Below are 27,031 nucleotides of genomic sequence, written 5' to 3'. Positions count from 1 at the left end.
TACTTGTTTAATTTAATTACTGGGTGATATGGTAGTTCTACATGTGATGTGTTGAGCATCTGCCAGACTATTTTCCATAGTAGGTTCTCCATTTTACATTCCCATTAGCAATGTATGAGGTTTCCAATTTCTCTCTATTCTTGCTTTTTTAAAAAAAATTTTTAAAAAGATTTTATTTATTTGACAGAGAGAGAGAGACAGCAAAAGCAGGGGGAGTGACAGGCAGAGGGAGAGGGAGAAGCAGGCTCCCTGCTGACCCTGGAATCATGACCTGAGCCGAAGGCAGATACTTAACTGACTGAGCCACCCAGGCACCCCTCTATATTCTTGGTTTTTAAATTATACTCACTTGAGTGGGCATCAAGTGGTATCTCGTTGTTTTAATTTGCATATTCCTAATGACTAATGATGTTGAGCATCTCTTTAGGTGCTTGTTGATCGTATAAATAGTTTCTTTGGAGAAATGTCTATTCAGACCATTTGCCTGTTTTTAAATTTGGTTGTCATTTTGTTGTTGAGTTCTAAGTTTCTTAAATATTTCTGGATACTTGCTCTTTATCAGATACATGATTTTCAAATATTTTCTCCCATTTTATGGATTGTCTTTTGACTCTCTTGATTGTGTAGTCCAAATTATTTGTTTTGTTTTTTTGCTTATGGTTTTGGTGTCATATATAAGAAATCGTTGCCAAATCCAAGGTCAGAAAGATTTACATAACCCTATGTTTCCCTCTAAGATTTTTATAGTTTTTGCTCTTACATATTAAGTCTTCAATCTGTTTTTTGAGTTAATTTTTGCATCTAGTGCAAGATAGGGATCCAACTTCATTGCTTTGCCTGTGGCTACCCATTTGTCCCAGCACCATTTGTTGAACAGACTGTTCTTTCCCTATTGAATAGTCATGGCACCCTTGTCAAAAATTAGTTGATCACAGACTTACAGCTTTATTTCTGTACTCTTTTCAAATTGATCTATATGTTTATACTCATGCCAGTACTAACCTTTTTCAGTTACTATAGCTGTAGTGGTAAGTGTCCAAATTAGGAAGTATAAATCATTCACTTTTTATTTTTTGGTTTTGACTGTCGAGGGTTCCTTGAAATTCATATGTGGAGGGATACTCCGCAGTTTTGTGGGTTTTTTTTCCAGCTTTCTTTCTTTCATTTGTTTGTTGGCCTTGTATTTCTTTTCTAAACTATATATTCAACTCCCAACCTCATTTTAGGAGGCCAGCATTACCCTGATACCAAAGCCAGGTAACGACACTACAAGAAAAGAAAACTACGGGCCAATATCCCTGTTGAGTGTAGATGAAAAAATTCTCAACAAGATACTATCAAACCAAATTTAACAGCACATTAAATGATCATGATACCACATAATCCACTATTTCCACATCAGGATATTTACCTGAAGAAAATGAAAACACTTGATTCCAAAAGATACCTGTATCCCTATGTTTATTGCATTATTTAAAAGATGTGGAAGCAACCCAAGTGTCCCTCTATAAATGAATAGGTAAAGAAGATATGGTGTGTGTGTATTTACACGGAATATTACTCAGGCATAAAAGATGAAATCTTGCCATTTGTGACAACATGGATGGATCTAGAGGGTATTATGCTAAGTGAAATAAGTTAGACAAATACCATATGATTTCACTTATATGTGGAATCTAAAAAACAAAATGAATAAATAAAAACCAAAAAATCAGAAACAGACTCATAAATACAAAGAACAAATACAAAGAACAAACTGATGGTTGCCAAAGCAGAGGGGTATGGGAGGGAATGGGTAAAATAGGTGAAGAGGATTAAGAGGTACAAACTTATAATTATAAAATAAATAAGTCATGGGGGATGAAAAGTACAGTATAGGAAATATAGTCAATAATATTGTAATAACTTTATATGGTGAGAAATAGTAACGATTTATTTTGATGAGTATTTTGTAATGTTTGTAAATGTTGAATCACTGTTGTACATGTGAAATTAATATTGTATGTCAACTATACTTCAATTTTTAAAAAAAGGATCATACACCATGATCGAATGGAATTCATTCCAGATGCAAGGATGGTCAACCTATGCAAATTAGTGAATGTGACATATCAGATTAATAGAATGAGAAATAAACATCAAACGGTCATATCAATAGATCCAGATAAAGCATTTAAGAAAATTCAACATCCTTTCATGATAAAAATTCTCAAATTGGGTACAGAAGGAACATATCTCAACATATTAAAGGCCAAACATAACAAGCCCACAGCTAACATACTCAGCAGTGAAAGGTTGAAAGCTTTTCCTGTAAGATCAGGAATAGAACAGGGGTGCCCACTATCACCATTCCTATGTAACATGGCTGGAATTCCTAGCCTGAGCAGTCAGGCAAGAAAAAGAAATAAAAGGCATCCAAACCAGAAAGGAGGAAGTAAAATTGTCTATTTGCAGATGACACAATCATATATTGAAAATCCTAAAAAATCTCACGAAAAAACTTTTAGAATAGCTATCCTGCTGTAACAAGAGGGAATTTGGCTTACTTTATTGTATTAGTTATCTGTTGCTGTGTAACAAATCAGCCCAAAACTTTGTGACTTAGAACAACAAACATTATCTTGACAGTTTCTGTGGGTCAGAAATTTGGGAGCAGCTTAGCTGTGTGGTTCTGGTTTAGGGTCTCCCATGAAGTTGCTCTCAGTTTGTTAGCTAGTGTTCAGTTATATGAAGGCTTAACTGGGGTTGAAGGATTTGCTTCTAAAATGGCTCACTCTTGCTTAAGTAGGCTTTTCCAAGGATCATCTTCAAAGTCTTTATGACCTGGCAGCTAGCTTCCTCCATGATAGAGTGTAAGGAGGAAGTCACGGTGACTTTTATGACCTAGTCATACATTGTCATTTCTGCCAGCCTTTTTGGTAGAAGCAAGTTACTAAGCATGGCCACAATCAAGGAGAGGGAAATCAGGCTTCATCTTTTGAAGGGAGGAGTGTCACTAATTGGCCAAGTGGAGGTAAGCAGTGGAAGAGACTCAGATACTTTTTGACAGTGGCTTCTTGGAACTCTTCATTAAATTGTTCATGGCGTCTCAAGGAAGGAGAGAATAGTTTGCTATTATTTAGAACACCAAGTCTGTTAAGACTTGGGCTGTTATTGAGACATATATTTACATAACATTTTCCTCCTTCTACTTAGGAAGTTTCAAAGTTCATACACTGGAAGGAGAACAAATGATAAAATCAATTAAAAATATATGAATAGTCTTTTTTTTAAGATTTTATTTGAGAGAGAGAGTGCGAGCATGGTGGGGAGGGGCTGAAGGACAGGGGGAACCAGGCTCCCTGCTGAGCAGAGAGCCAGCCGCTCATCCCAGGACTCCAGGATCATGACCTGAGCCACCCAGGTGCCCCTCTTTCTTTCTTTCTTTCTTTTTTTGCTAAAGTTTTGGAGACTGAAATAAAGTGATCATCAATCAGGATTTAGAAAAAAGTTTTATTTCAGGTCGGGATTAAGAAGAAGGCTAATGTCAACTGGTCAAAAGTATGAATTGTGTGCTATCTTTAAAAATCCAATTTGGGGATAGCTTTTAATTTTGATATAATTTTAAACTTAGAGAAAAGTTACAAGAATAGTATACAGAACTCCTGAATAATATTCAGCAATTGTTTTGTGACCTAAAAGTCAGCCTAAAACCACCAGAGATAAACCTGTAATGTGATAAAGTTAGGTTTATTAACTCATTGCAGTGAGAGAGATTGCAGACCAGAGGAACCACAGGGCTTCTCACCAAACAAAGGGTAAAACAATTTCTTGAAGGATTTTGGAGAAGGGTGGCATTTAGGTGAAATTTAAATGAACTAGTGTTTTGATAAGATCAGGCAAAGCCAGGGCTGTGTGTAAACTAAAGGAGTCAGCAATCGATCTGGACTACACAGTGGACCTATGGTGTTGTTTCCTTGAAAGCTACAAAATTAAGAGGAAGGAGGAATGTTGTGTTCAGAAAGCCCATATCTATAGCTCTGTATCTTTGTTGGAAATTGAGATTTCTTCTCAATTACTGACTTAGATCCTTCTAAGGATCTATCAGTTACTGACTTAGATCCTCTTAGCAAAAGTAGGATATTTCAGAAAGTTTCCTCATGTCCTTTTCCAGTCATTTCTCTGACTGAGAGATAAGCACTGTTCTGATATTTTCATGGTGGATTAATTTTGCCAGCCTCAGAACGCCTTATGAATGGAATAATGTAAATATGAATGGTATGTAGTTTCTTTTACTCAGCATAATATCTGTGAAGTTCATTTGTGGTTTTTTTTTTTTTTTTTTGCATCTTGCAGCACTTCCTACGTTTTTATTGCTAAGTAGTAGTTTTTTTTGAAGATTTTATTTATTTATTTGGGGGGAGAGAGAGTGTGAGCATGGGGTGGGGGGTGGAGGGTGGAGGGAGAAGGAGAAGCAGGCTTCCTGCTGAGCAGCGACCTTGATGCAGAGCTCCATCCCAGGACCCTGAGATCATGACCTGAGCCAAAGGCAGATGCCCAATGGACTGAGCCACCCAGGCGCCCCTATTGTTAAGCAGTAGTGTATTTTATCAATAAATTGCAATTAGTTTATCCATTTTCTTAGTGGTGAACTAGTGGGTTTTCAGCTTTGGAGTATCATGAAGAAGGCTACTATGAACATTCTTGCATAAGGTTTCTGTCTGTATATGTTTTTATTTTTCTTGGATAAATAACTAGATGTGAAATTCCTGCATCAATGGCTAGTGTATGGGTATCTGTTTAACACTTTTACATTTCCTCCAACAATTTATATGATTTTCTCAGTTGATTCATATCCTTTCCAATGTTTGGTGTTGATAGTCTTCTTAATCTTAACCGTTATTGTGGGTATGAAGTGGTCTGTCATAGTGGTTTTAACTTTTTTTTTAAGATTTTATTTTCAAGTAATCTCTATACCCAATGTTGGGGCTCAAACTTAGAGCCCTGAAATCAAGAGTTACATGCTCTACCAACTGAGTCAGCCAGCAGGGCCTTGGTTTTAATCTTTATTATCCTAATTACAAATGATGTTGAACATCTTCTCCTGTGTTTATTAACCATTCACATATCTTCCTTCATGAAGTGTCCATTCATGTCTTTTGCCTTTTTTTAAAATTTTTTTTAAGGTTTTATTATTTGACAGAGACAGACACAGCGAGAGAGGAAACACAGGCAGGGGGAGTGGGAGAGGGAGAAGCAGGCTTCCCACAGAGCATGGAGGCTCGATCCCAGGACCCTGGGACCATGACCCGAGCTGAAGGCAGATGCTTAACGACTGAGCCACGCAGGTGCCCTGCCCTTTTTTTTTTTTGTATTGGATTGTTAGCTTTGTATTTGTTGAGTTGTAGGAGTTCTTTATATATTCTAGGTACAAAGCTTTGTCAGACACATCTTTTACGGTGGCATATATATTTACTTTTTTGGTCATATATTTTGATGAGTGGAAGCTTTTAATTTTTATGTAGTAAAATTTATTACTTTTTCTGTTAAAACTTTTGTAGTTGTAGCTTATACAGTTAGGTCTATGATCCACTTGGAATTAATATTTTCATGGTGTGAAGTATAGATCAAGGTTCATTTGTTCATTTGTTTTCCATATGGATATCCACTTTTTCCAGCACTGTTTGTTGAAAAGACTTTTCCCCATTGATTGCTTTGTTACCTTTGTTGCAAATCAAATGACTGGAAAAAGATCTATTTCTAGGCTTTCTAGTTTTGTTCCATTGGTCTATGTGGAATTGTGTATATTAATATACTTTGAAAAACTACATAAAGTGTTTATTAGATATTGGCATACATAGGAAAAATCTTTCCCATACATGTTTTGCTAGCATTGGAGATCTTATGGTCAGCTTATAGCCTATGACATTTGGAGGCTTTTCAGCATGGTTCTCTACATACTCTATGATACTCTGTGTGTGTGTGTGTGTGTGTGTGTGTGTGTGTGTGTGTGTCATGTGAGATTGGTTCACTTTTAATTCTTTTACATTTATTTGTAACTATGAGAAAGCTCTTGTTTTAGTGCAGAGTTTTGAGACTAGTAATAACAAAAAATTCAGACACCTTTTTTCTTAAGGTAACATAGTTATATATGTTATAAAGATCTCAACAGAACTTCATCACACTGTCCACCAAGAGATGCCTTGGGTCCTTGCAGTGGGAAGGGGAAGAGGAAGAGAAGATGTAGCCACATAGAAAATGTAGTCTAGAACCTTGCTCGTCATATCATTATCTCTGGACTATGTATCAGTCATATTCAAATATTTATTAGCACTGTGCTGAATGATACAGGAATTTTACCCTCGGGGAATTTGCCAGCGTAGCTGAAGAATTAAAAAAATTGAAGTAAACATAATACAAAGTAATATGTGATTAATGTTTGCTTTAAGGTCATTGAGAGAATTTTAAATATCTTTATTATAATTGTGTTGTGGACCTCAATCATTATTCTGAATTACAATAAATCTAAAAGTAAAAAAAAGATAGTTGCAATTTACCCACAGAGGGGAGAAGGTAGGAATTATAAACTGGAGAGAGTGGATCTCGAATATAAATCTATGTTGTTGGATTTGATTAAGCATCATTTATAAATTAAAATTTTTATGTTTACTCTACGTGAACTACAGTTATATGTTTATGGAATAAACGTACTTATATGTGAATAGATTTTTATGCAGAATTCGTCAGAAGTTGAATTATAGAGGCTGAACTTTAGGAAATAAATTAAGGGTTGCTGGAGGGGAGGTGGGTGGGGGGAAGAGATAATTGGGTGATGGGCATTAAATTAAGGTGGGCACTTGTAATGAACATTGGGTGTTATATGCAACCAATGAATCACTAAATTCTACCTCTGAAACTAATAAAAAAATATAACTGGAAAAAGAAGTTGAATTATAAAGAAGTCCTAATAAAAGAGGCATTTAATCTTCATATTTATTGTATTTCATCGGTTTTAAGATGGACCCCTATCTCCATACATCTTTTAGCATGTTTTAAAATCAGGTTGTGATCCTTAGTCAGTCTGGCTAGTGGGGCAGTCTGCAGTCATTGTATGAACATGTATAAACATCAAAAGTGTTGTCATATGCCTGTAGAGTAAAATCTGTGCTTCTTAAAAAAAAAAAAATAGAAAACACTTTTTTTAATATATTTAATTTATTAATTTGAGAGAAAGCAAGAGAGAGCATGAGTGGGGTAGATGGGCAGGTGGGGAGAGAGAGAAGCAGACTCCCCACTGAGCAGAGAGCCCGATGTGGGGCTCAATCCCAGGACCCTGGGATCATGACCTGAGCCGAAGGCAGATGCTTAACTGAGCCACCCAGGTGCCCCTAGAAAACACTAAAATACTACTTTAACGTTGCATTAATGGTTGTGGGGAGGAGATGGGAAAGATAGGCTGGACCTACTTAATTGCAAAGACTGCTTAACACGGGGCTCTTTAGTTGTTTTATGGATTCTTTTAAGAACTACCAATCTCAGGGCGCCTGGGTGGCTCAGTCATTAAGCGTCTGCCTTTGGCTCAGGTCATGATCCCAGGGTCCTGGGATCGATCCGGCTCCCTGCTCCGCAGGAAGCCTGCTTCTCCCTCTCCCACTCCCCTTGCTTGTGTTCCCTCTCTCACTGTCTCTCTCAAATAAATAAAATGTTTAAAAAAAAAGAAAACCTTAAAAAAGAAAAAAAAACCTACCAATCTCAATGGCACATGTGATTTTTTGTAAGGAAGAACCAGGAAATACCGAAGGCTTGGAGACAAAATGACCCAAATTTGGTCTGTGACTTTTTATAAAAACACAAAAATGATATGAGAAAATCAGTGTTTAAACCCAAAACAGTTCTTACAATCAGTATGAAATATAAATTCCAAATTCTAAAAAAGCATTGATGGAATTTGATAGTAATCTTTGTAGGGGGTTTTTATCCTTCCTTTGACATTTAATATTCTGTGTTATTTATTATACTCTTTTATTATTTTCATGTAAAGTGGTATAGTCACTCAGTAATGGGTTATTCTATTTCCACTCAACTAGCTCTGACTTTGGACAGCTGTTTAACTTCTCTGAGCATTGGTTTGAAAACTAAAATGAGATTACATTTACCTAGTAGCATTTTTAAGTTTATTCTTTTCTACTTAAATTCCGAGAGCTCACACATACATTATCTATTTGAATCTCGTAACATTTTAAGTAGGCTGTTTATATATTTTTGGTAAAGTGAAACTTTGATGTTAAGATAATCTTCTGATCTTTTCAAACTAGAGAACAAAAAGGTATGTTTCAGTAGTGAATGTAAGTAACTTTGTTAACGAGTAGGGAGTGAGGAAACAGAGGCAGATCAATGTCTTTCAGAATGCACAAGGTTGAACATTTTACTAGAAGATGTGATATGGCAGTCAGATGCTTGCAGCTCTGTGAAGAATCCCTGCAAATGCAATTCACAAATATAGCTTGATAAGGATTGTTTTGTAGGCTACTCACTGGCATTGCTATTGATGATGTGACTTTTTTCCCTAAATAATGAACAATTCTTGATAAAGTTATAAACAAAAATAAAATACAAATTTTCTTGACTTACATAGAAGTTGTAGTTTGAAAATAATTCATTTTCTAAAATAGCAAGGAAAAAAAGACTTTGTGTTTATGTGTCAAATGGGCTTAGGTTCTAGGTTAATGTAATTACAGTGTTTTTAACCTATTCAAACATCCAGCTGGAAATTTGGAAGTCTAGACTATTTGGTATACAGGTCTTTTTGGTGCATTACAGGTTATCCTGCAATCCTGACCTCTTTCCACTAAATGACAGTAGTCATCTTAATCTTCTTGACAACTAAAAAACATTCCCTCTGATTTTAACACTGTTCCCAGACTTTAACATGCTTGTTGAAAACTAATGGTTTTAGATATGTGAAAGGTGAGAAAATTAAGTACCAGAGAAAGAAATAATTATGCAACTTATTTGTAATTATTCAGTGACTAAATTTTATTAAAGTTGATAACTTGAAACTTTAGAAATTAAGATGGCTGTATTGTATGTTCTTATTTTTCCTAGTAAAATGAATGAAAATAAACCTGGTACCTCACAGAATCTTGGTAAGTAAAATACTTAAAACATTTTCAAATATAATTTAAAATATTAAGATATTTTACTCTTGCTTTTTTATTACAATAAGACTTTTTAGAATGCTGGCTCAAAATATAGGAATGAGTTCGCTGATCCATGCTTTTGTTCACACATCTGTATACGAAAACATGTATACATTTTGAAATGAATACATTACATGTATTCATTTCAACAAAAATCTGTAAGAGGACAATTTGCCAAATTTTATCAGGTATGCTTTGTATCTGAATGAAACAGCACTGTTTATTTGATAAACAATTTTTTTCATCTTTTTGTATGACTTTTTCTTATATAAGGAAAAATACAGGCAAGGCCATTTTAAACAATACACAGAACTTAACATGAAAAGGAAAACTTACCTGTAGGTGCTCATAACAATCTAAAATAGATTCAGAGACCTTTGCTTTTAGTTGTTGATTTCTTCATTTATTAGTTTTAACAGTATAGTTTTGCTACCATGGAAAATGAGAAATTTAAATTGTTAATTTATATTCTTCTGCCACTACTCCCCTCATCTACCCTTTTTAAGATTTATTTTTTGATTCCCTCACAAATTAAAATATACTTAAAACTCTATCTTGACCATCACTGATAGAGAATATCTGTTAACACCACATCATGTTGGATAAGGAAATTTGCTCTTAATCCTCCCTCTACTTTGCTTTTCTGCTTTTACTTACAGACTTCTATCCACTGTGCTAATTGTTCTGAAACTTAGTAATTCATGGTCTACTTCATGTATTTGTAGACTGCAAATACTACCTTTACTATTATTTACTTAGTATTTTTCCTAAGATTGATTCAATTTTTTTACTTATATGTGTGTATGTCATTATTTTATTTTTTTAAGATTTATTTATTTATTTATTTGACAGAGAGAGAGAGAGAGAGAGAGAGAGAGAGAGAGAGAGAGAGAGAGAGGGAACACAAGCAGGGAGAGTGGGAGAGGGAGAAGCAGGCTTCCCATGGAGCAGGGAGCCCGATGCGGGACTTGATCCCAGGACCCTGGGACCATGACCTGAGCCGAAGGCAGCAGACGCTTAACGACTGAGCCACCTGGGCGCCCCATGTCATTATTTTAATACAGCCAGTATCATTTGCCATAGTTAGAAGGTGATCTATTTAATATAGTGAAGTCAGAATAATGTTACTGAATTGTAAATATTAGAATTCAAAAACAACAAATACAAACAAAAGCAGTCTACTTATAAAAATGCATGCCTGAAACCTAGTCTGTTCTGCATCCAGTGCCTCCATATCTGGATGAAGGGAGGAAGGGAACAAATGGAAAAGCTGCTGGTCCACAGCATAATAGCAAATGCAGCTCCATCCACTGCTCATCATGAGTACTTCCGTTCTATTGTCTCAGCTCATTCCTTGTATTCCTTTTCCTCTTGATAGCTGCATGCACGCTTAGAACTAAGAGTATAGGCACTGGGAATGAAGGAATTAAGATGAGAGCTGCTGGTATGAGATGTCCAATAAACAAATGGCAATTTGCTAGAGTTGATGTGGTCAGAACGAAGGAGAGTTGAAATCTTTTGAAAGATTGAGGAAAGAAAGGGCTTTCAGTTACAGCTTATCTCATTAACCTATAGTGAGGGAGGGCAAATATAGGGGAGATATTTTAACGACATTAAATATTAGCTCATAATGTTTTTTTCCAGTCCTAGAATCTATTTTGTGAGTAGTCTGTTAACAAATGTACCGTTTCAATGCATAACATTCATTCTTGATCACATGTATTAGCTAAATAATTAGTAATAAGACTTTATTTTAAGCTAATAGTAAATAAGATTAGCTGCTGTAATAGGTAAATGCTGAGGTCCTACTGGCTTAACACAATAAAAGTTTATTACTTGGCTTATGTTACAATTCAGTGTGGATTGGTTAGGGGAGTTGGGGCAAATGGGGAGTTTCTGCTCCATGCAATCACTTAGAGATTCAAGCTCCTTTCATCTTGTATTCATCTGCTGCCTTGAGATTCTCAGTCTTTTCTTTTCAGCTAGTGTTTTTCTCATTGTTTTATTAGAAATTTTCTGTATAAGTAAACATCATAAGTTAGAAAAGATTGATAATTATACTAATGTCTATTCGGTTATATGTACCTTCCACACCCTTTTAATTATACTTGTCCAGGGTTACATAGCAAGAGTGTAGTGCCAAGATTTAACTCAGATCTCCCTGACTACAGTTTGCCTTTTAAAAACTATTATTGTTATGGTAAAGTACACATAACATAAAATTCACCATTTTTTTTTTAAGATTTTATTTATTTATTTGACAGAGAGACACAGCGAGAGAGGGAACACAAGCAGAGGGAGTGGGAGAGGGAGAAGCAGGCTCCCTGCCCAGCAGGGAGCCAGTGGGAACCATCACCACTATCTAGTTCCAGAACATTTTCATCATCCCCAAAGGAAACTACCTATTAAGCAGTTACTTTTCATTTCCCTTCTCCTTGGTCCCTGGAAGCCACCAATCTGCTTTTTTGTCTGTCTCTGTGGATTTACCTATTCTGGATAATGTAATCTATTATATAAATGGAGTCATATAGTATGTGACCTCGTGTGCTTGGCTTCTTTTACTTAGCATAATGTTTCTAGGCTCATCTATGTTGTAGTAGTTATCAGTACTTCATTTCTTTTTACAGCTGAATAATATTCCATTGTATGGATATAACATATTAATTTATCCATTCATCCTTCCATTGATACATATTTGGTTTGTTTTCCCTTTTTGGCTGTTGAGAACAGTGCTGCTATAAATATTAGTATACAAGTATTTGAACATCCATTTTCGGTTCTTTGGCATATATACCCAGAGTGGAATTGTTGTGTCATACGGTAACTATGTTTAAGTTTTTGAAGAACTGTCAAATTATTTTTCCTAAGTCATTGTACCATTTTACATTTCCACCAGCAGTGTGTGAGGATTCCTATTTTTCCAGATCCTTGCCAACATTTGTTATTTTTTGACATTTTGATTATAGCCATCCTAATGGATGTGAAGTGATATCTCATTGTGGTTTTGATTTGCATTTCCCTGATGATTAATGATATTAAACATCTTTTAATATGCTTATTGGCTATTTATATTTTTTCTTTGGAAAAATGTTTATTCACATCATTTGCTCCATTTTAAAATTGGTTTGTGTTTTGTTGTTGAGTTATAAGAATTTCTTATGCATTTTGGACACTAGACCTTTAACAGTTATATGGTTTCTAAATATATTCTCCCATTCTGTAGATTGTCTTTCCACTCTCTTTAGTATCCTTTGCATAAAAGTTTAAAACTTAGATGAAGTCCAATTTATCTATTTTTTTTTCATTTTTACTTTTGCCCTTGGTTTCATGTGATCTCTAAGAAACCATTGCCAATCCAAGGTTATAAAGATTTACCCCTATATTTTCTTCTAAGAGTTTAGTTTTGGTGCTTATGTTTAGGTCTTTGATCTGTTGTGCTTTTTAAAAGATTTATTTATTTATTTGAGAGACTGTGAGCTGGGGGAGAGGCGGAGGGGCAGAGAATCTTAAGTAGACTCCCCGCTGAGCACAGAGCCTGATATGGGGCATGATCCCAGGACCCCAAGATCATGACCTGAGCCAAAATCAAGAGTCAGACACTTAACTGACTGAGCCACCAAGGCACCCCATCTTTGATCTGTTTTGATTTAATTTTTGTATATGGTATCAGGTAGGGGTTAGGTTTCATTATCTTGCATGTGGCTATCAAGCTGTCCTAGTACCACTTATTGAAGAGACTGTTTTTCCCCAATGAATGACCTTGGCATTCTTGTTCAAAATTAATTGACCATAGATATATATGTTTATTTCTGGCCTCTTTTCCTCTATTGATCTATATCACTGTCCTTATGCCACTACAACACTGTTTTGATTTCTGTAGCTTTTCCCTAAGTTTTGAATTTACTCTTTTTTTCTAGGTCAGTCTGGCTAAAGTTTTGTCGGTTTTGTTGATCTTTTCAGAAAACCAACTTCGGTTTTTATTGATTCTCTTTTTCTATTTCATTTATCTATGCTGTAGGGTTTATTTTTTCCTTCCTTCTGCTAGCTTTTGGCTTAATATGCTCTCATTTTTCTAGCTCTTTTAGGTTAAAATTGTTACTGATTTGGGGGTCTTTTTTCATATTGGCTTACATAAAGATCAGCCAGAGGTGAAAGCTTAGGGTTTCTGGGGTCTTTTCTGAGCATGCATCCAGCCTTGAGCATATGTGCGTCCTCTAGATTCCCCGTTATCTGTGGGAGCTTTTCAAAGCCCTTATTTACCCATATATCTCCTTTTCCCAGCTTCTTTTGTAGGTCTTTTGGTCTGTCACCTGCTTGTCCTATCTTTTACCCTTAACTCCAAGCTGCTTCATCTAGTGTATTTGTCTTAAACACTTTTGACAGAGAAAGTTCTGAGGCAGGCAAAACAAGGGCAAGCATCTGAGCCCATCCCTCAGGGATCCACCACACAGATCAAAACACACAATCACTTTTCTTTAAGAACAAGTTTCATTTTACCTCCTCTTGGACAATCCAAACCATTTTACCTCCTCTTGGACAATCCAAACCATTTTACCTCCTCTTGGACAAATCCAAAATGGGCCATCGAACCTAAGGCCATTCATTGCTCAGCTGGAGAGTGGGGGATGGTAGGCAGGTAAGTTAAAATGCTACAAAGTGCTCATCAGAATTTACCATTCTGTTTCTTTATGGAGCATTCTCCTAATTGTTATGTTTTTAAAATTAGATTTCGGAATTTCTGAAAAGTTGATTGACAGTTTTTGGCAGCTTAATTTTTGCTTTAGTGGGGAGATAGAGTTTTGGAGTTTCTAATCCATTATTTTCTGTGATGTTGCCCTACAAGTTGCCATTTTAATTATATACTGGAATTCATTATTAAAATTAAAAATGTAAAGTCTAAAACGATGTTTATTGCTTTAGAAATAAGTGTTAAAAATTTAAGTTACTGATAATAATATAATGTGATTTGCTCTCAGAAAGAATTGAATACATCACTTGAGAGAAGCTCCAATTCCATAGGTTTTATTTAAAAAATTTAAAAATATTTTTATATCTATTTACTTTTTTCACTGTTAGCTTGTGTTTTTTGTCGAAAAAATGATGACTGTCCTAATAAATACGGAGAAAAGAAAACTAATGAGAAATGGAATCTCACTGTACATTACTATTGTTTGGTGAGTATAATTTATAATTAAATCCTGGAAATTTGATACTCTTCTAAAGAAGACAGTTAGATTTTGATGGCTGGTTTCTGAGAATTGGATAAGTCATTTTGCTTCTCTGGATCTCATTTTGCCTATACGTAAAATCAGGTTTTTCATCTATCAAATTCTAAGATTGTGAAATTATTTGGTATGTATGAGGGAAGACCTGTCATCATTATCTGTTTATTTTTGCCTAACTCTTTAGAGGCTAAATGAAAAAAGGAAAAAATGGTTAGGTCTCTAAGGGAGTTATCTTTTTACCACTTTCTTGTTTCCATTGTTGCTAGTGATAAATCTCAGAAAAGAGTTGTTTGAAGGTTCAGGGAGGAGAAGGAAAGTATTTTATTTTGCAGACAACCTAGAAAGAAAAGCTCTAAATAAAGGTGGTAAATATTTGTGGACAAGGAAACAGGTGAATTTATGGGTCACTCGGAAGAAAGAAAAAGTGATTTCATATTGAGAATTAGTCTCTCATTTGTTTCCCCTTCCCTCCACCAACTTTTCACCTCACTAAATCTGTGCCTTAAGCTCTTAATGGCACCATCATTGCCTTAGCCTGCCAAGGCTGCAGTTAATAGACACAATATTTCTTGATACTGTATGAGTTATATATTGCCACTTAACAAATTATCCTGAATTTTAGTAGCTTAGACAGTTATTATCTCAAACGTTTTCTGAGGGTCAGGAATCTGGTATTGGCTGAACTGGATAGTTCTGGCTCAGGGGCTCTCATGAGGTTGCAAGTGAGATGTCAGCCAGCATTCAGTCATATGAAGGTTAGACTGGGCTGGAGGATCCACCTCTGATGGCTCTCTCACATGGCTTTTGGCATTAGTACTTACTCCCTGTTGGCAGGAGGCCTCTGTTGGTTACAGAGGATACCTCTGTAGGGTACTCACAGCATGACATCTGGCTTCTTCCAGAGTAAGTGATGAAAGAGGGAGGGAGGGACAGATAGACAAGACACCAAGATAGAACCATATGACCTAGTCTTCACAGTCACATACTACTGTCACTTTTACTTTATTCTGTTTGTTAGAAGTGAGTCATTAAGTCTAGCCCACATTCAAGGGGAAGGGAATTAGGCCCTGTCTCTTAAAGGAAGAAGTATCAACAAATTTGTAGATCTATTATTATACCCACCCCAGCATCCATGTTAAAACTCTAGATGCTTCCTTGAGAAATCATCTAACATATTTCTTGGTGGTTCTCTAAGACTAGTTTTGTGTCTCAAGTACCCTGTGGGTTAGACTTCTAGACTTGTCTAGGAACCTAATTACTTTGTACCGAGATTTAAGGGAACATGAATTTGGCATTCCAAATTTATTTGTAAGTTGGAAATCTTATATTTTGTATCATCAAAGAAAACCTTTTCATTTTTCTGAGAGTTTATTTTACTTTTTATGCAGTAGAATTAGGAGAGCTATTTTATTAGCCATTGGGTTTTTTTTCATAACCAATTCTTAGGTAATGTCTACTTTTTTTGTTGTTTCTCTAGGATATATTATATTGATTAAAATAATCTTCTCTAATCACAAATTTGAAGTAGCTTTGAATTACTTAATATATTTAATTTGATCAAATTTCCTTTGTATTCTGTTTTTCATTCATGAGTATAATAATTCAAAACATACCCACCCTAGGCTCAACACTTACAAGATTCTATTTCACTGTGAACAGGAAAATGCAGTAATGTTATAAATGGTAATGGAATGTTAGAGCTTAAAGAGACTTGAGACAATCTAGTACAGTTTTTATTTTTGTGTTTAAGGTGAGGGACATTAAATTCCAGAAAGTTGGACACAGAGCCTGGTTTGCAAGCCAGGATTTCTTATTCACAGTTCCATGCATTTTTTGATTCATATTTCCTTAACATATTTAAACTGAAGTTAAAAGATATTTAAAAATTCAAACATTTATGTTAACCATGATTCAGTAGGTTTCCATAAATATACCTTTTATGATTCAGAATCCAGCTACATTTAAAGTTAGCCTGAAATATCACTGATAAACTGAATTATTGCCATAGTGTTTACTATTACTACATTTACACCTTTCGGTATTTACCGCCTTTTTTTCTAAAACTTCATTACAGATGTTTTCTGCCTTGCATTCTTCCTTTTTCTGTTATTTCCTGGAATACTTTTAGAAACCACTTTAGTTATATGAACTGTTAATGTACAGTGTCTTCCAAATCAAGGAATGTGAGTAGCCTCTTACTTTGACCATGAAAAATAGCTATTATAGATAAGAGGTGCTTGAAATTCAAGTTATGTCCATTTTTTATTGGAACATTATATGTATTATATGTGTGTGTATATTAATACATACAAACACACGCATATATATTTATATATTCACACATTTTACATTTATATATATTTCAAACTAGTTTCTTAAGATCTGTTTTCTAACTGAGAATATATTTATAGTTGATGTCAAGTGGAATTTGGCAGAGAGGTAAAGAAGAAGAAGGAGTTTATGGTTTTCTAATAGAAGACATCAGGAAAGAAGTGAACAGGGCTTCTAAACTGGTAAGTAAATTGTTTTACTCATTACGCTAAATACTATAAGTATGATCATACTAGGGAAGTTTTTTCCATCCGTTTCCCTACTGGAAATTTATAAGACTTTGATTTTATGTTCAAAGGCTTATTTTTGTCAAATAAGGTAAATTTTAGAAGAACTTTTTGGGTATTTGCAAATAAAAGCGAGGTTAACCAACCCTGAATAATATATGTGACAGTGCTGATTTCACTTCCTTATTTTGTTCCAACCTATCCATCATTTCACCCACTCCTACCATCCGAATTATGACCACACTTCCACTCTGCTGTTCTTCAGACCTTTAATCCTGAGTCAACCCAGATGTTCACTTTTCATTCTTATACCTCGGTTGCTGGGTTGGCATGATGGGTTGAAGTGGAAATTACACAGCTTTGCAGACCAGTAATTTATGATATCTCCACCTCTTGTGGACATTCTGTGACATTGTGTACTTTTGTTCATTGCGTTCTCATGTTCTCCAGGATAAGTACTCTACACTTTAACCCCTTGTTCATTTAATTATAGTTTGTGAACCTTCTGTGTGATACCGACTGTACTAAATGCAAGGAAAGGATTGTAGGTTTCCATCTGGTCTGAGTAGAAATAATGAGAGTTAGGGGTGCCTGGGTGGCTCAGTTGTTAAGCATCTGCCTTTGGCTCAGATCATGATCCCAGGGTCCTGGGATCGAGCCCCATATCTGGCTCCCTGCTCAGCGGGAAGCCTGCTTTTCCCTTTCCCGCTCCCCCTGCTGTGTTCCCTCTCTCACTTGTGTCTCTCTTTCTGTCAAATAAATAAAATCTTTAAAAAAAAATAATGAGAGTTAGAAAATGAGAAGGTTAAAAAAAAAAAAGAGAAAGTTGGAAGTACAGGGAATTTTGTCCAGAGAATATAACTGGAACTGATGGTTTCAGTGGTGGAGCAGTTTTGGGTGATGACAGGATTCATTATTACACTGGAGTAGCGATGAAGGGACACATCATAACTGTCAAAGGTTGTCTCATCAATGTCGAAGTTGTTTACAAAGGTGTAGCAAGAATTAAGATACAGAGAAAGGTGCCAAAGTGTGGAGGAAGCTAGTAGGTGACAGAGGGTAGATATCATTAGGTTCAAAGGACCAGATTTTTTAAAATATGAAGGCAAATTTGTGGCCTACAACCTGCAACAGAGAACTAAAATAATGTTCTGATTGTCCCCCTTGCCTTTTTCCATATCCTAATCCCAACCCTTGCCAAGTCTGGATGAAAATAAAGGAGGATGGGAAAATAAGTAGCTTCATTCAAGAAATTCTGTAAGGGAAGCAAGCATATAGAGACCTTTCTCTTAGTTGAAGCAAAAAAAAAAATGGAAGCAATTATTTTTGAAGATGTTGAGGATGCTGGGGACCACATGGTAAAATAGAGGCTGTAGGACACAAGAGAAAACCTCGGGAGAAAGGTTAGCAGTGGCATTTATCTAAGGACTATGTGAGAGTATTAGTATCAAAATTCCTCAACCTCCTGATGATAGTGAACTTGTGGTGAAAGATGACCTTTTGAGGTCTCTTTGCAGTTTGGAAATATCTTTTTCTTAAAACATTTGAATCCTCTCTGACTATATCGTGAACCTTTTTTTTTAAGATTATTTTATTTTCTATTTTTTTTTAAAGATTTTATTTATTCATGAAAGACAGAGACAGAGAGAGAGGCAGAGGCAGAGGGAGAAGCAGGCTCCCCAAGGAGCAGGGAGCCCAGTGCAGGACTTGATTCCAGGACCCTGGGATCATGACCTGAGCCGAAGGCAGATGCTTAACCATCTGAGCTACCCAGGTGCCCAGATTATTTGAGAGAGAGAGCGAGCATCAGCAGGAGGGGTGGGGGAGGGAGAGAGACTATCAAGCCAGATTCTGCACTGAGCGTGGAGCCCAACTTGGGGCTTCATCCTCCAACTCTGAGATCATGACCTGAGCCAAAACGGAGTCAGATGCTCAACCGACTGCCACCCAGGCTCCCCTATTCTGAGCCTTTGAGAATATCTTTATCCTGAAGAAGTTGTCTCCATTTGCGACATTAAGCTAGAGTTCCATATGTCAGTTTACTGGAAAAAACCTCAGGTTGGCAAGGTATTCTCTAATAACCTAGTGGTATTTCATGGGTCAGCATAAGACTGTATAATCCCTTCATCAGTGACCATTTTATAATGGCTATCTCAAGGGTTCCAAGATGTTTTAGATACTCCTCTGTATCTTAGTAATGCTTGAATCATCTAATAGTCTTTGTATTCATACACCACTGTTATATTTTAGTTAGTGGCAGTGGAATTATATTTGGTTCCTTTGGGCTACCATAATAAATTACAGCAAACTGAGTCATTTAAAACAAATTGGTTCTCACAATTCTGGAGATTAGAAATTCCAAATCAAGCTGTCAGAAGGATTGGTTCTTTCTGGGAGCTGTGAGGGGAGAATTCCTTTCCACGCTTCTCTCCAAGTTTCTGGCGGCTGCTGGTAACCTTGGTTTGTGACAGCATAACTCCAGTCTCTGCTTCCAGCTGCACATGTTCACCTGGTCTTCCCCTCTGTGTGTATGTGTCTTAAATTTCCCTCTCCTTTCACTTAGAAGGACACCAATCATTTGATTAGGGACCACCCTAAGTCCAGGCTGGTTTCATCTTGAGATCTTTAACTTAATTACATTTACAAAGACTCTATTTCTGGGGTGTTTGGGTGGCTCAGTCACCTAAGCATCCCACTCTTGGTTTGGGCTCAAGTCATAATCTCACTTTTCCATTTGGTTAGGATAGGGTGATCCTAGCTGATTTTTTTCACAGATTGGTTTTTAGTATTGTTTTGCTGGTTTCCTTGATGAATATTTCCTATTTATGTGTTTTTTATTGAGATTTGAGACTTTAATGTATAGGCATTATGTTTACAAACCCTTCAGTTGAAAATATTTTAGCCAGGTAGGAAGGAAAAGAAGCTTCTCTTTTCCTTAGATTAGCGATGACTCTTTTACCAGAAATTGTTATAGGAGTGAATCTTTAGAGTCTTTAGACTGTTTCTGGGGAGAACAGTTTTTTCAGAAATTTGCTTTAATAAACTGTCATCCTAGCTGTTGTATGATGAAGATAATTTTCAGACTCCCCCCAGGAATATTCATTTATAACTTGGTCATACTATATTACTCAGATTTTGTATGTTATGACCTCTATTTTCATATTTTCTTCTAGAAATGCTGTATTTGCAAGAAAACTGGTGCTTCAATTGGATGTGTTGCACCCCGATGTAAACGAAGTTATCATTTCCCATGTGGACTTCAGAGAGAATGTATTTTCCAATTTACTGGCAATTTTGCGTGAGTTAATTAATTGTTGAATATGAAAGGTGAATGTTTAGGAAAAATGGAAAATGGCTATGGATATCCCAATGATATAAATCCTTTGTAAAATTTCTTTTCAGAGCTGCACTGAGTTTACACATATATGTTACATATGTTTTATATATATTTAAAATTGCTTCCCTCCTCCTAATGGAGTCATCTCTGTCTGCAAAGTCTTGGGAATTGCCAGAATTGAATGGGCTTAACAATTAATATTCATCTTCAGCTCTGGAATATAATATAAAATTGTTAATTTATTAATATTTTGTAAAAGTTTCCACCTTACGTAATTCTAGATTTTTATGTCACTCTTTAGATTTATGGTCCACTCTTCTTCCACAGAGCCATATGTATTTTTCATTGAGTAAATTGAAGGCATTTAAATTTGGTGGCATCCAAAAAATAAATATGTGCCCTGGAGTGCCCCTGACAGTATTTACTTTCTGAATCCAGCTTTAAACAAGATTTATGAATTTTAGTATTTGATATTATGAGTGTTCTATTTCTTTTAGTCTTTGTGTTCTTGACCTATTTAATGGATTGTTAGCATGTACAAAAACTGCAGTTTAGAAAATGCAAATGGAAATAAATTTAGTGGGTTAGGAATAAGTTTTTATTTGTATTTTATGTTACATAATTAAAATATTTCTTTTTAAGTTCCTTTAATTTTGTACAATATTGAGTATAATGGTGTTGCTAACAATATTACATAGGATTCTCAACATAATACTAGTTACTGAAATTCTAGGAGTTAAGTCTTTTTTTTTTTGTAAGATTTTATTTTTTTGAGAGGGAGAGAGCTAGCAAGAGAGAGCAGGAGCAGAGAGGAGAGGGAGAAGCAGGCTCCTCACTGAGCAGGGAGCCCAAGGCGGGGCTCAATCCCATCATGACCTGAGACAAGGGCAGACACCTGACCGACTGAGCCACCCAGGCACCCCTCTAGGAGTTAAGTCTTACCACCAAAAGGTTCACATTCTGAAAATCCTGCTCTCCTTGGTCATAGTTTGTGAGACTGATTAAGAGTGCCAAGGTTCCAGTCTTGTAGGTTAATTATGAGAGAGGTACAAATGAGTTTCCTCTTATAAATGCGAATTGTAATGCTAGTCTCACTGTGTTTTGTAATTTATTAGATATTGTTTTTAAATAATTTACATTTTAGGTCATTTTGTTGGAAACATCGACCTGTTCAAATAATTACATCTAATAATTATAGAGACTCCTTACCATGTACCATTTGCTTGGAATTTATCGAGCCTATTCCAACTTACAGCATATTACGAAGTCCTTGTTGTAAGAATGCTTGGTTTCATAGAGACTGTTTACAGGTAAGTTATCTTGTAGGCTTTATCTGATATAAAATTTGTTCCTAGCTGATTTGAATTTTGATTTGTTTTATATTTTATTAAGGTTTATTTACTTATTTATTTACATAATCCTTACACCCAATGGGAGCCTCAGACTCATGATCAAGAGTTGCATGTTCCTCTGACTGAGCCAGCCAGGCACCCCTGATTTGAATTTTAAATTGTAAAGAGTTGACCTGTGTATTTTACCTCTACTTGTAACTTAAAAACAGCTTTATCAAAGCATATTTTACATATAAAATTTGCTCTATTGAAGTGTACAATATTTTAAAATACTTTAGAACACTACCTTTTAATGTATATTTACACTTAAAAGTTTTTGTTGTTTTAACTAAGGATTTTATCTGTATTTCACAATGAATAAAGCAGATTTATTTCCCAACTTCATTTACATATTTAAGCTTAGAAAACCAAGATATGTGAAATGATAATTTAACTGGAAGCTAAGATATTTAAATGTTGAGGCCTTTAGAAAAAAAAAAACTATGGTAAACACTTTATCACAGCTTCGTGACAGGAACTGATTACTGTTTAATGAATTAAAGGTATTCTTTTTGAAAGCCACCTTGTATGTCAAACCTGATGACTGGTTTTTTGGGGGTTTTTTTGGTTTGTTTTTTTAAAGATTTTATTTATTCATTTGACAGATAGATACAGCGAGAGAGGGAACACAAGCAGGGGAAGTGGGAGAGGGAGAAGCAGGCTTCCCGCCGAGCAGGGAGCCCGATGCGGGGCTCGATCCCATGATCCTGGGATCCCATAATCCCAGGATCATGACCTGAGCCAAAGGCAGACGCTTAATGACTGAGCCACCCAGGCACCCCTTTTTTTTTGTTTTGTTTCGTTTTTTAAAGATTTTATTTGAGAGAGAAGCGGGGGGAAGGACAGAGGGAGGAGGAGAAGCAGACTCCCCACTGAGCAGGGAGCAAGACTTAGGGCCCCAGGATCATGACCTGAGCTGAAGACAGATGCTTAGCCAGCTGAGCCACCCAGGCGTCCCCCCATGACAAGTTTTTAAGTAAATATCATGAAACACATAACATTAAACACTTTAATATTTATTTGATTCAGAAGATTCTTGAAGATTTTTAAAAAGATCTCACTTATTGATAACATCAAATACAATAGTGTACATGTATGAAAGTGCCAACTGATAGACAGTTACAGTTAATAGAATGCCAAATAACAAAGGATTTAATTAAGTTTAACACTTTTTTTTAGAGCTTGGCTTTTATTATTGTTTAGTAAAATAAAATGTTATTGATTACAGGTCATTCACAAAAGTATTTTTTAAAGTTAGGAGATGTAAATCCTCTTCTATTTCAAGAAAGTCTTAAAAGTACATGAGTGAGTCGAACAATAGGCAATAATTATGCAACTTATTCTCAAGTAGTGATCACTCAACCTAATACAAAATATACTTTCAAAATTACAGTTTATCCTAGTAAACCCCTGCAGTTTCACCAGGGGTGGTATCCCTGCCTTTGAACTTAAAAATCTTCTAAGCCATCCTGATCATTATGTAGAAACAGAATATTCAGCACCTCATGGACCCTACTTTATAGCACATGTGGATAGAATGAGTGAAGCACAGAAGTTGAGTATGGGATCTGATGCTGCTGCCTACACTCAAGCTCTATTGGTACACCAAAAGGCCAGAATGGAATGACTTCAAAGAGAATTTTAGATTCAAAAGAAAAAGCTGGATAAACTAAAATCTGAGGTCAATGAAATGGAAAATAATCTAACTCAAACGCACCTGAAAAGATCAAATTCTATATCCCAAATACCTTCACTCAAAGAAAGGCAGCAGTTGAGAATCTGTAATAGACAGCTCCAGACTGACACTGACATTAACCAAAGGAATTATCTTTTTCAAGCCCAAGGACCACATTTTATTTTTTAGCGCTGTTCATAACTTTTATGACAATATTGGATTTGTAGATCCTGTACCACCAAAACCCAAAGATCAAAGGTCCACTTTCAAAACACCAAGGACTCAAGACACAGAAAATGATGAGGGGTCTCAGTTGTATTGTACTGCCTGTATTTCTTTGAACCATTCTTAACAGCCTTAATCTGCTGTGAACAGTGTAAGATACCAAGGCGTTTCTGAGCCAAAAGGCCCTATATCTCTAAAATCACATTTGAAGTTCAAGAAACCAGTCTGTCATCAAAGTTCCACTGCCTCATAGGATTTTGTCAAATTGAAGGTATGGCAAGATGGTGTTGTGCTAATGTTAAATGTCAGCCCACAGAACTAATGATACTTCAATCTAATGTCATGGGCAGTTGAAATTCATCACATGAAAGGTAATCTGCTGAAAGACTTGATTGCTGCCTAACCATGTACAGTATTACCAGTAGCCCATTGTGGATAATTCTCAATGTATTAATGCCTAGGTATTCCCAGTACCTTTTTTTTTTTTTTTTAATTTATTCAAATTCGAGTTAGGTAAGATATAGTGTACTATATCTTTCAGGAGTAGAATTTAGTGATTCATCACTAACATACAACACCCAGTGCCCAATACCTTTTCCCCCTCATGTCACTACTGAATTTTGATAAGAGGAAGAAATAGAACAATGGTTTTCTTTGTCTTTTTTTTTAAGATTTATTTACTTATTTGGGAGTGAGAGTGTGAGTAGGGGGAGGGACAAAGGGAGAACAGGGAGAGAGAATCCTCAAGCGGACTCCCTGCTGAGCATGGAGCCCAACATGGGGCTTGATCGCAGGACCCTGAGATCATGACCTGAGCTGAAATCAAGAGTTGGATGCTTCACTGACTGAGCCACCCAGGTGCCCCATGCCTTTCTTTTTTTTTTTTTTTTTTTTTTTTTTTAAGCTTTAGGTGAAACACTACTTACATGAAGAAAAGAAACAAGGTTTAACTCTTTAAAAACTGCTGCCTCATGGTGCCAAAGGACAGGGGAAAAACTTCATGATTTCGTGGTACTCTTGGCCTTGTCTTTGTCTTCCTTAAAAATGTCTCTGCTCTGTGAAGCCAGCATCCAGGGTCTAAAGATGAAAAGGAAAGCAGCATGCATTGTCTGTAAAAACATGTAGTGAAATATCCCAAAGCTTTTCCTACTGTACCTGTCTCTTGAGTTTAAGTGATTTCTTTTCTTCTTTATTATTTTTTTCTATTTCTACGTCTATAGTGTAACAGTCTTTTGTTAACTGATTTTCTTTTCTCCTTTTAGTGATTAAGCACAGTCATGTCCCTTTTTAAGCCTTACCTGAGAGAAGCAGTGCCTTAAAATAAAAAACTTCAGTGAAATGAAACTGCACAAAGTAACTTTACTTATTCTGTACTTTGCCCTCATGAGTGCCGATGTTCTGTGAAGACATACAGACAGATGGTGCCCAGTGAATTGCAGGAAATACTACAAGACTTATGTCTATAAAGTCACACTATATATTGACTTTAGCAGTGGGTGACACAATACAGTGTTAATCTTCCACAAGGAAGCTTAAAAGATTTTTAACTCACTGACAGAGCAACAAGGTTAAGCTGGCTTCATCTGCCTGGTGTCCCACAGAATTTTCACAAGAGATTACTATTGGGGTAATTGGGGTTTCAAAACCAGCAATAGCAGCAGTACCTACAGCCTTGGTTTCTGGAGAAGTTTAAATGCCTTACTGTTGGGACCATGAGTATCTAAACCTGACTTGGTGGCAGTATCATGTGTACTTATAAAACGAGGCTAGTCATATTTAGGACAACTGAAGAAAAGCTGGAAAAAAGAAAAGCAAACTTGAACACTGAAGCAACCTCAAGCCATCTCTTTATTTTGATGATTTATTTTTATAAAGAAAGTAAATATTTAGATGGCCAAGAATGTATATAACTAAATGAAATCAAGAAAAAGAACTATACATTTAAAAAAAACAGAATTATGAAATTATATATATGCTTAAAATGGGCTGAAGGGAAGTGCTAAAAATAAGCAGGATTATTACAGGTGATCTATATGAATGTCAAAGCCTTGACTTCTAGGCTTTGTATCTGGTATATGGGAAGAAGAATGACAATCCTAGTTAATTAGACCAGAACCAAAACCCTTATGTATATGGTGCATTTTGTTTTAAAACTATGCCTTCACCTACACAGTTCTGTGTGAAGATTGATAAATCCATTTTTACTTCTTTTATTAATAAAAACAATTTGGGTAAAGAAAAACATTAGGGTGATTACTTTGTATTTTTTTTTGCATGAGCCTCAAACTTTTTTATATTTAGGATTCCGTTAAAAGTGACAGGATGGAGCCTGTTTTGTTGGGTAAATTTTATAAATTCTGTTAGTTCTTATAAAGAAGTGTTTGTAAAAGTATCCAGGGAGTGCAGTTCATAAATATCATGAAAAGTTACCTTTACCTAATGAGAAAGAAGTTCACACTGTATGAGCATTTTACAAAAGTAATTTATCTTAAGAGTTTATACTTCAATGAATGTAATTGCTACCAAATCTATCATCTTGTTCATTTTATAAGCATATGTTATTTTCAAAACAATTAAGATTTGCCTCATTCAACAAATAAGAAAAAAAGATTTGCTTCAGTTATTTGTTAGTAATGAAACAGAGGGGTTCTCATACTTGACTCTAGTGTTCATAGGGCTTTTCTGTGAGCACTGAAAATACCAAATTTCTAATCGTGTCATTAAAAAGTCAAAATAATATTACTTACAAAAATGTAGGTCTACTTTATGCAAATATAATATAAAATCACAGCCACATGGACACCTGTCTGTGACATAAATATGAACATGCAATTGTTACTTGATTAGAGACCAGTTAGAAATAATTCTTGAGTTATGTTCTGTAAAGGAGCTATAGTGCCTTTTCCATTCTGTCACAAGTCTTAACTGAAATAGTAAATGGATGTGCTCGCTTCGGCCGCACATATACTTAAATAGTAAATGGAGTCTATCCTATTATATAACAATACCTGAAGAAAAATTTTTTTAATCTCTAAACTTCATTAAATGAGTTGAAAGAAGAACAGTCCTATGCAATAGCATGAGAATTAAATATAGTGAAGCATATTTCATCATTTGTGACCTCTGCAATGGTATATACATTGGAATTTTATAAGGAGAGGGTGCAGATTAATATTTTAAAGCTGATGGAAACTTCATTCTGTGTATATAGAGAATTGCCACTATTGTTCAGTTTGGATTTCTCCATCGCTGCAGTGGTCTTGTATTTTTCTTATGCCCTATGTTGTTTTTTTCCTCCATATTAGACACTCCCTTGTATCATATCTATTTACTAAGATCTTAATATCTGTGTACAATTACTCCTAAAGGCCCATTAGATTCAGAGATTTCAGTAACTTGTTGCTTTCCTCTGACATTCTTTGTGTGTGTGTCCCACTTTTT

The 27,031-nt window shown here is 35.6% G+C and overlaps 1 protein-coding gene across 5 annotated transcripts in view; it reads left to right on the top strand.

Annotated features, from left to right (window-relative positions):
- Nucleotides 1-27,031, top strand: part of G2E3 (G2/M-phase specific E3 ubiquitin protein ligase) — a 57,607-nt gene that overhangs the window by 5,751 nt on the left and 24,825 nt on the right. For 2 of the 5 annotated variants that reach the window (XM_027570802.1, XM_027570804.1), the window contains exons 2-6: nt 9,085-9,125; nt 14,256-14,353; nt 16,816-16,917; nt 20,136-20,260; nt 21,444-21,609. In XM_027570802.1, coding sequence (XP_027426603.1) covers nt 9,089-9,125; nt 14,256-14,353; nt 16,816-16,917; nt 20,136-20,260; nt 21,444-21,609 — 528 coding nt within the window. In that variant the 5' untranslated portion in view covers nt 9,085-9,088. Of the gene's footprint in view, nt 1-2,918; nt 3,014-9,084; nt 9,126-14,255; nt 14,354-16,815; nt 16,918-20,135; nt 20,261-21,443; nt 21,610-27,031 lie in introns of those variants that run through there. The other 3 variants (XM_027570803.1, XM_027570807.2, XM_027570805.1) reach the window with 3 other exon arrangements.

The sequence above is a fragment of the Zalophus californianus genome, chromosome 6 (genome assembly GCF_009762305.2).
Source record: "Zalophus californianus isolate mZalCal1 chromosome 6, mZalCal1.pri.v2, whole genome shotgun sequence".
Taxonomy (NCBI): Eukaryota; Metazoa; Chordata; class Mammalia; order Carnivora; family Otariidae; genus Zalophus; species Zalophus californianus.
Note: the sequence above shows the minus strand (reverse complement) of the source record. Positions and strands in the feature narration are given on the sequence as shown.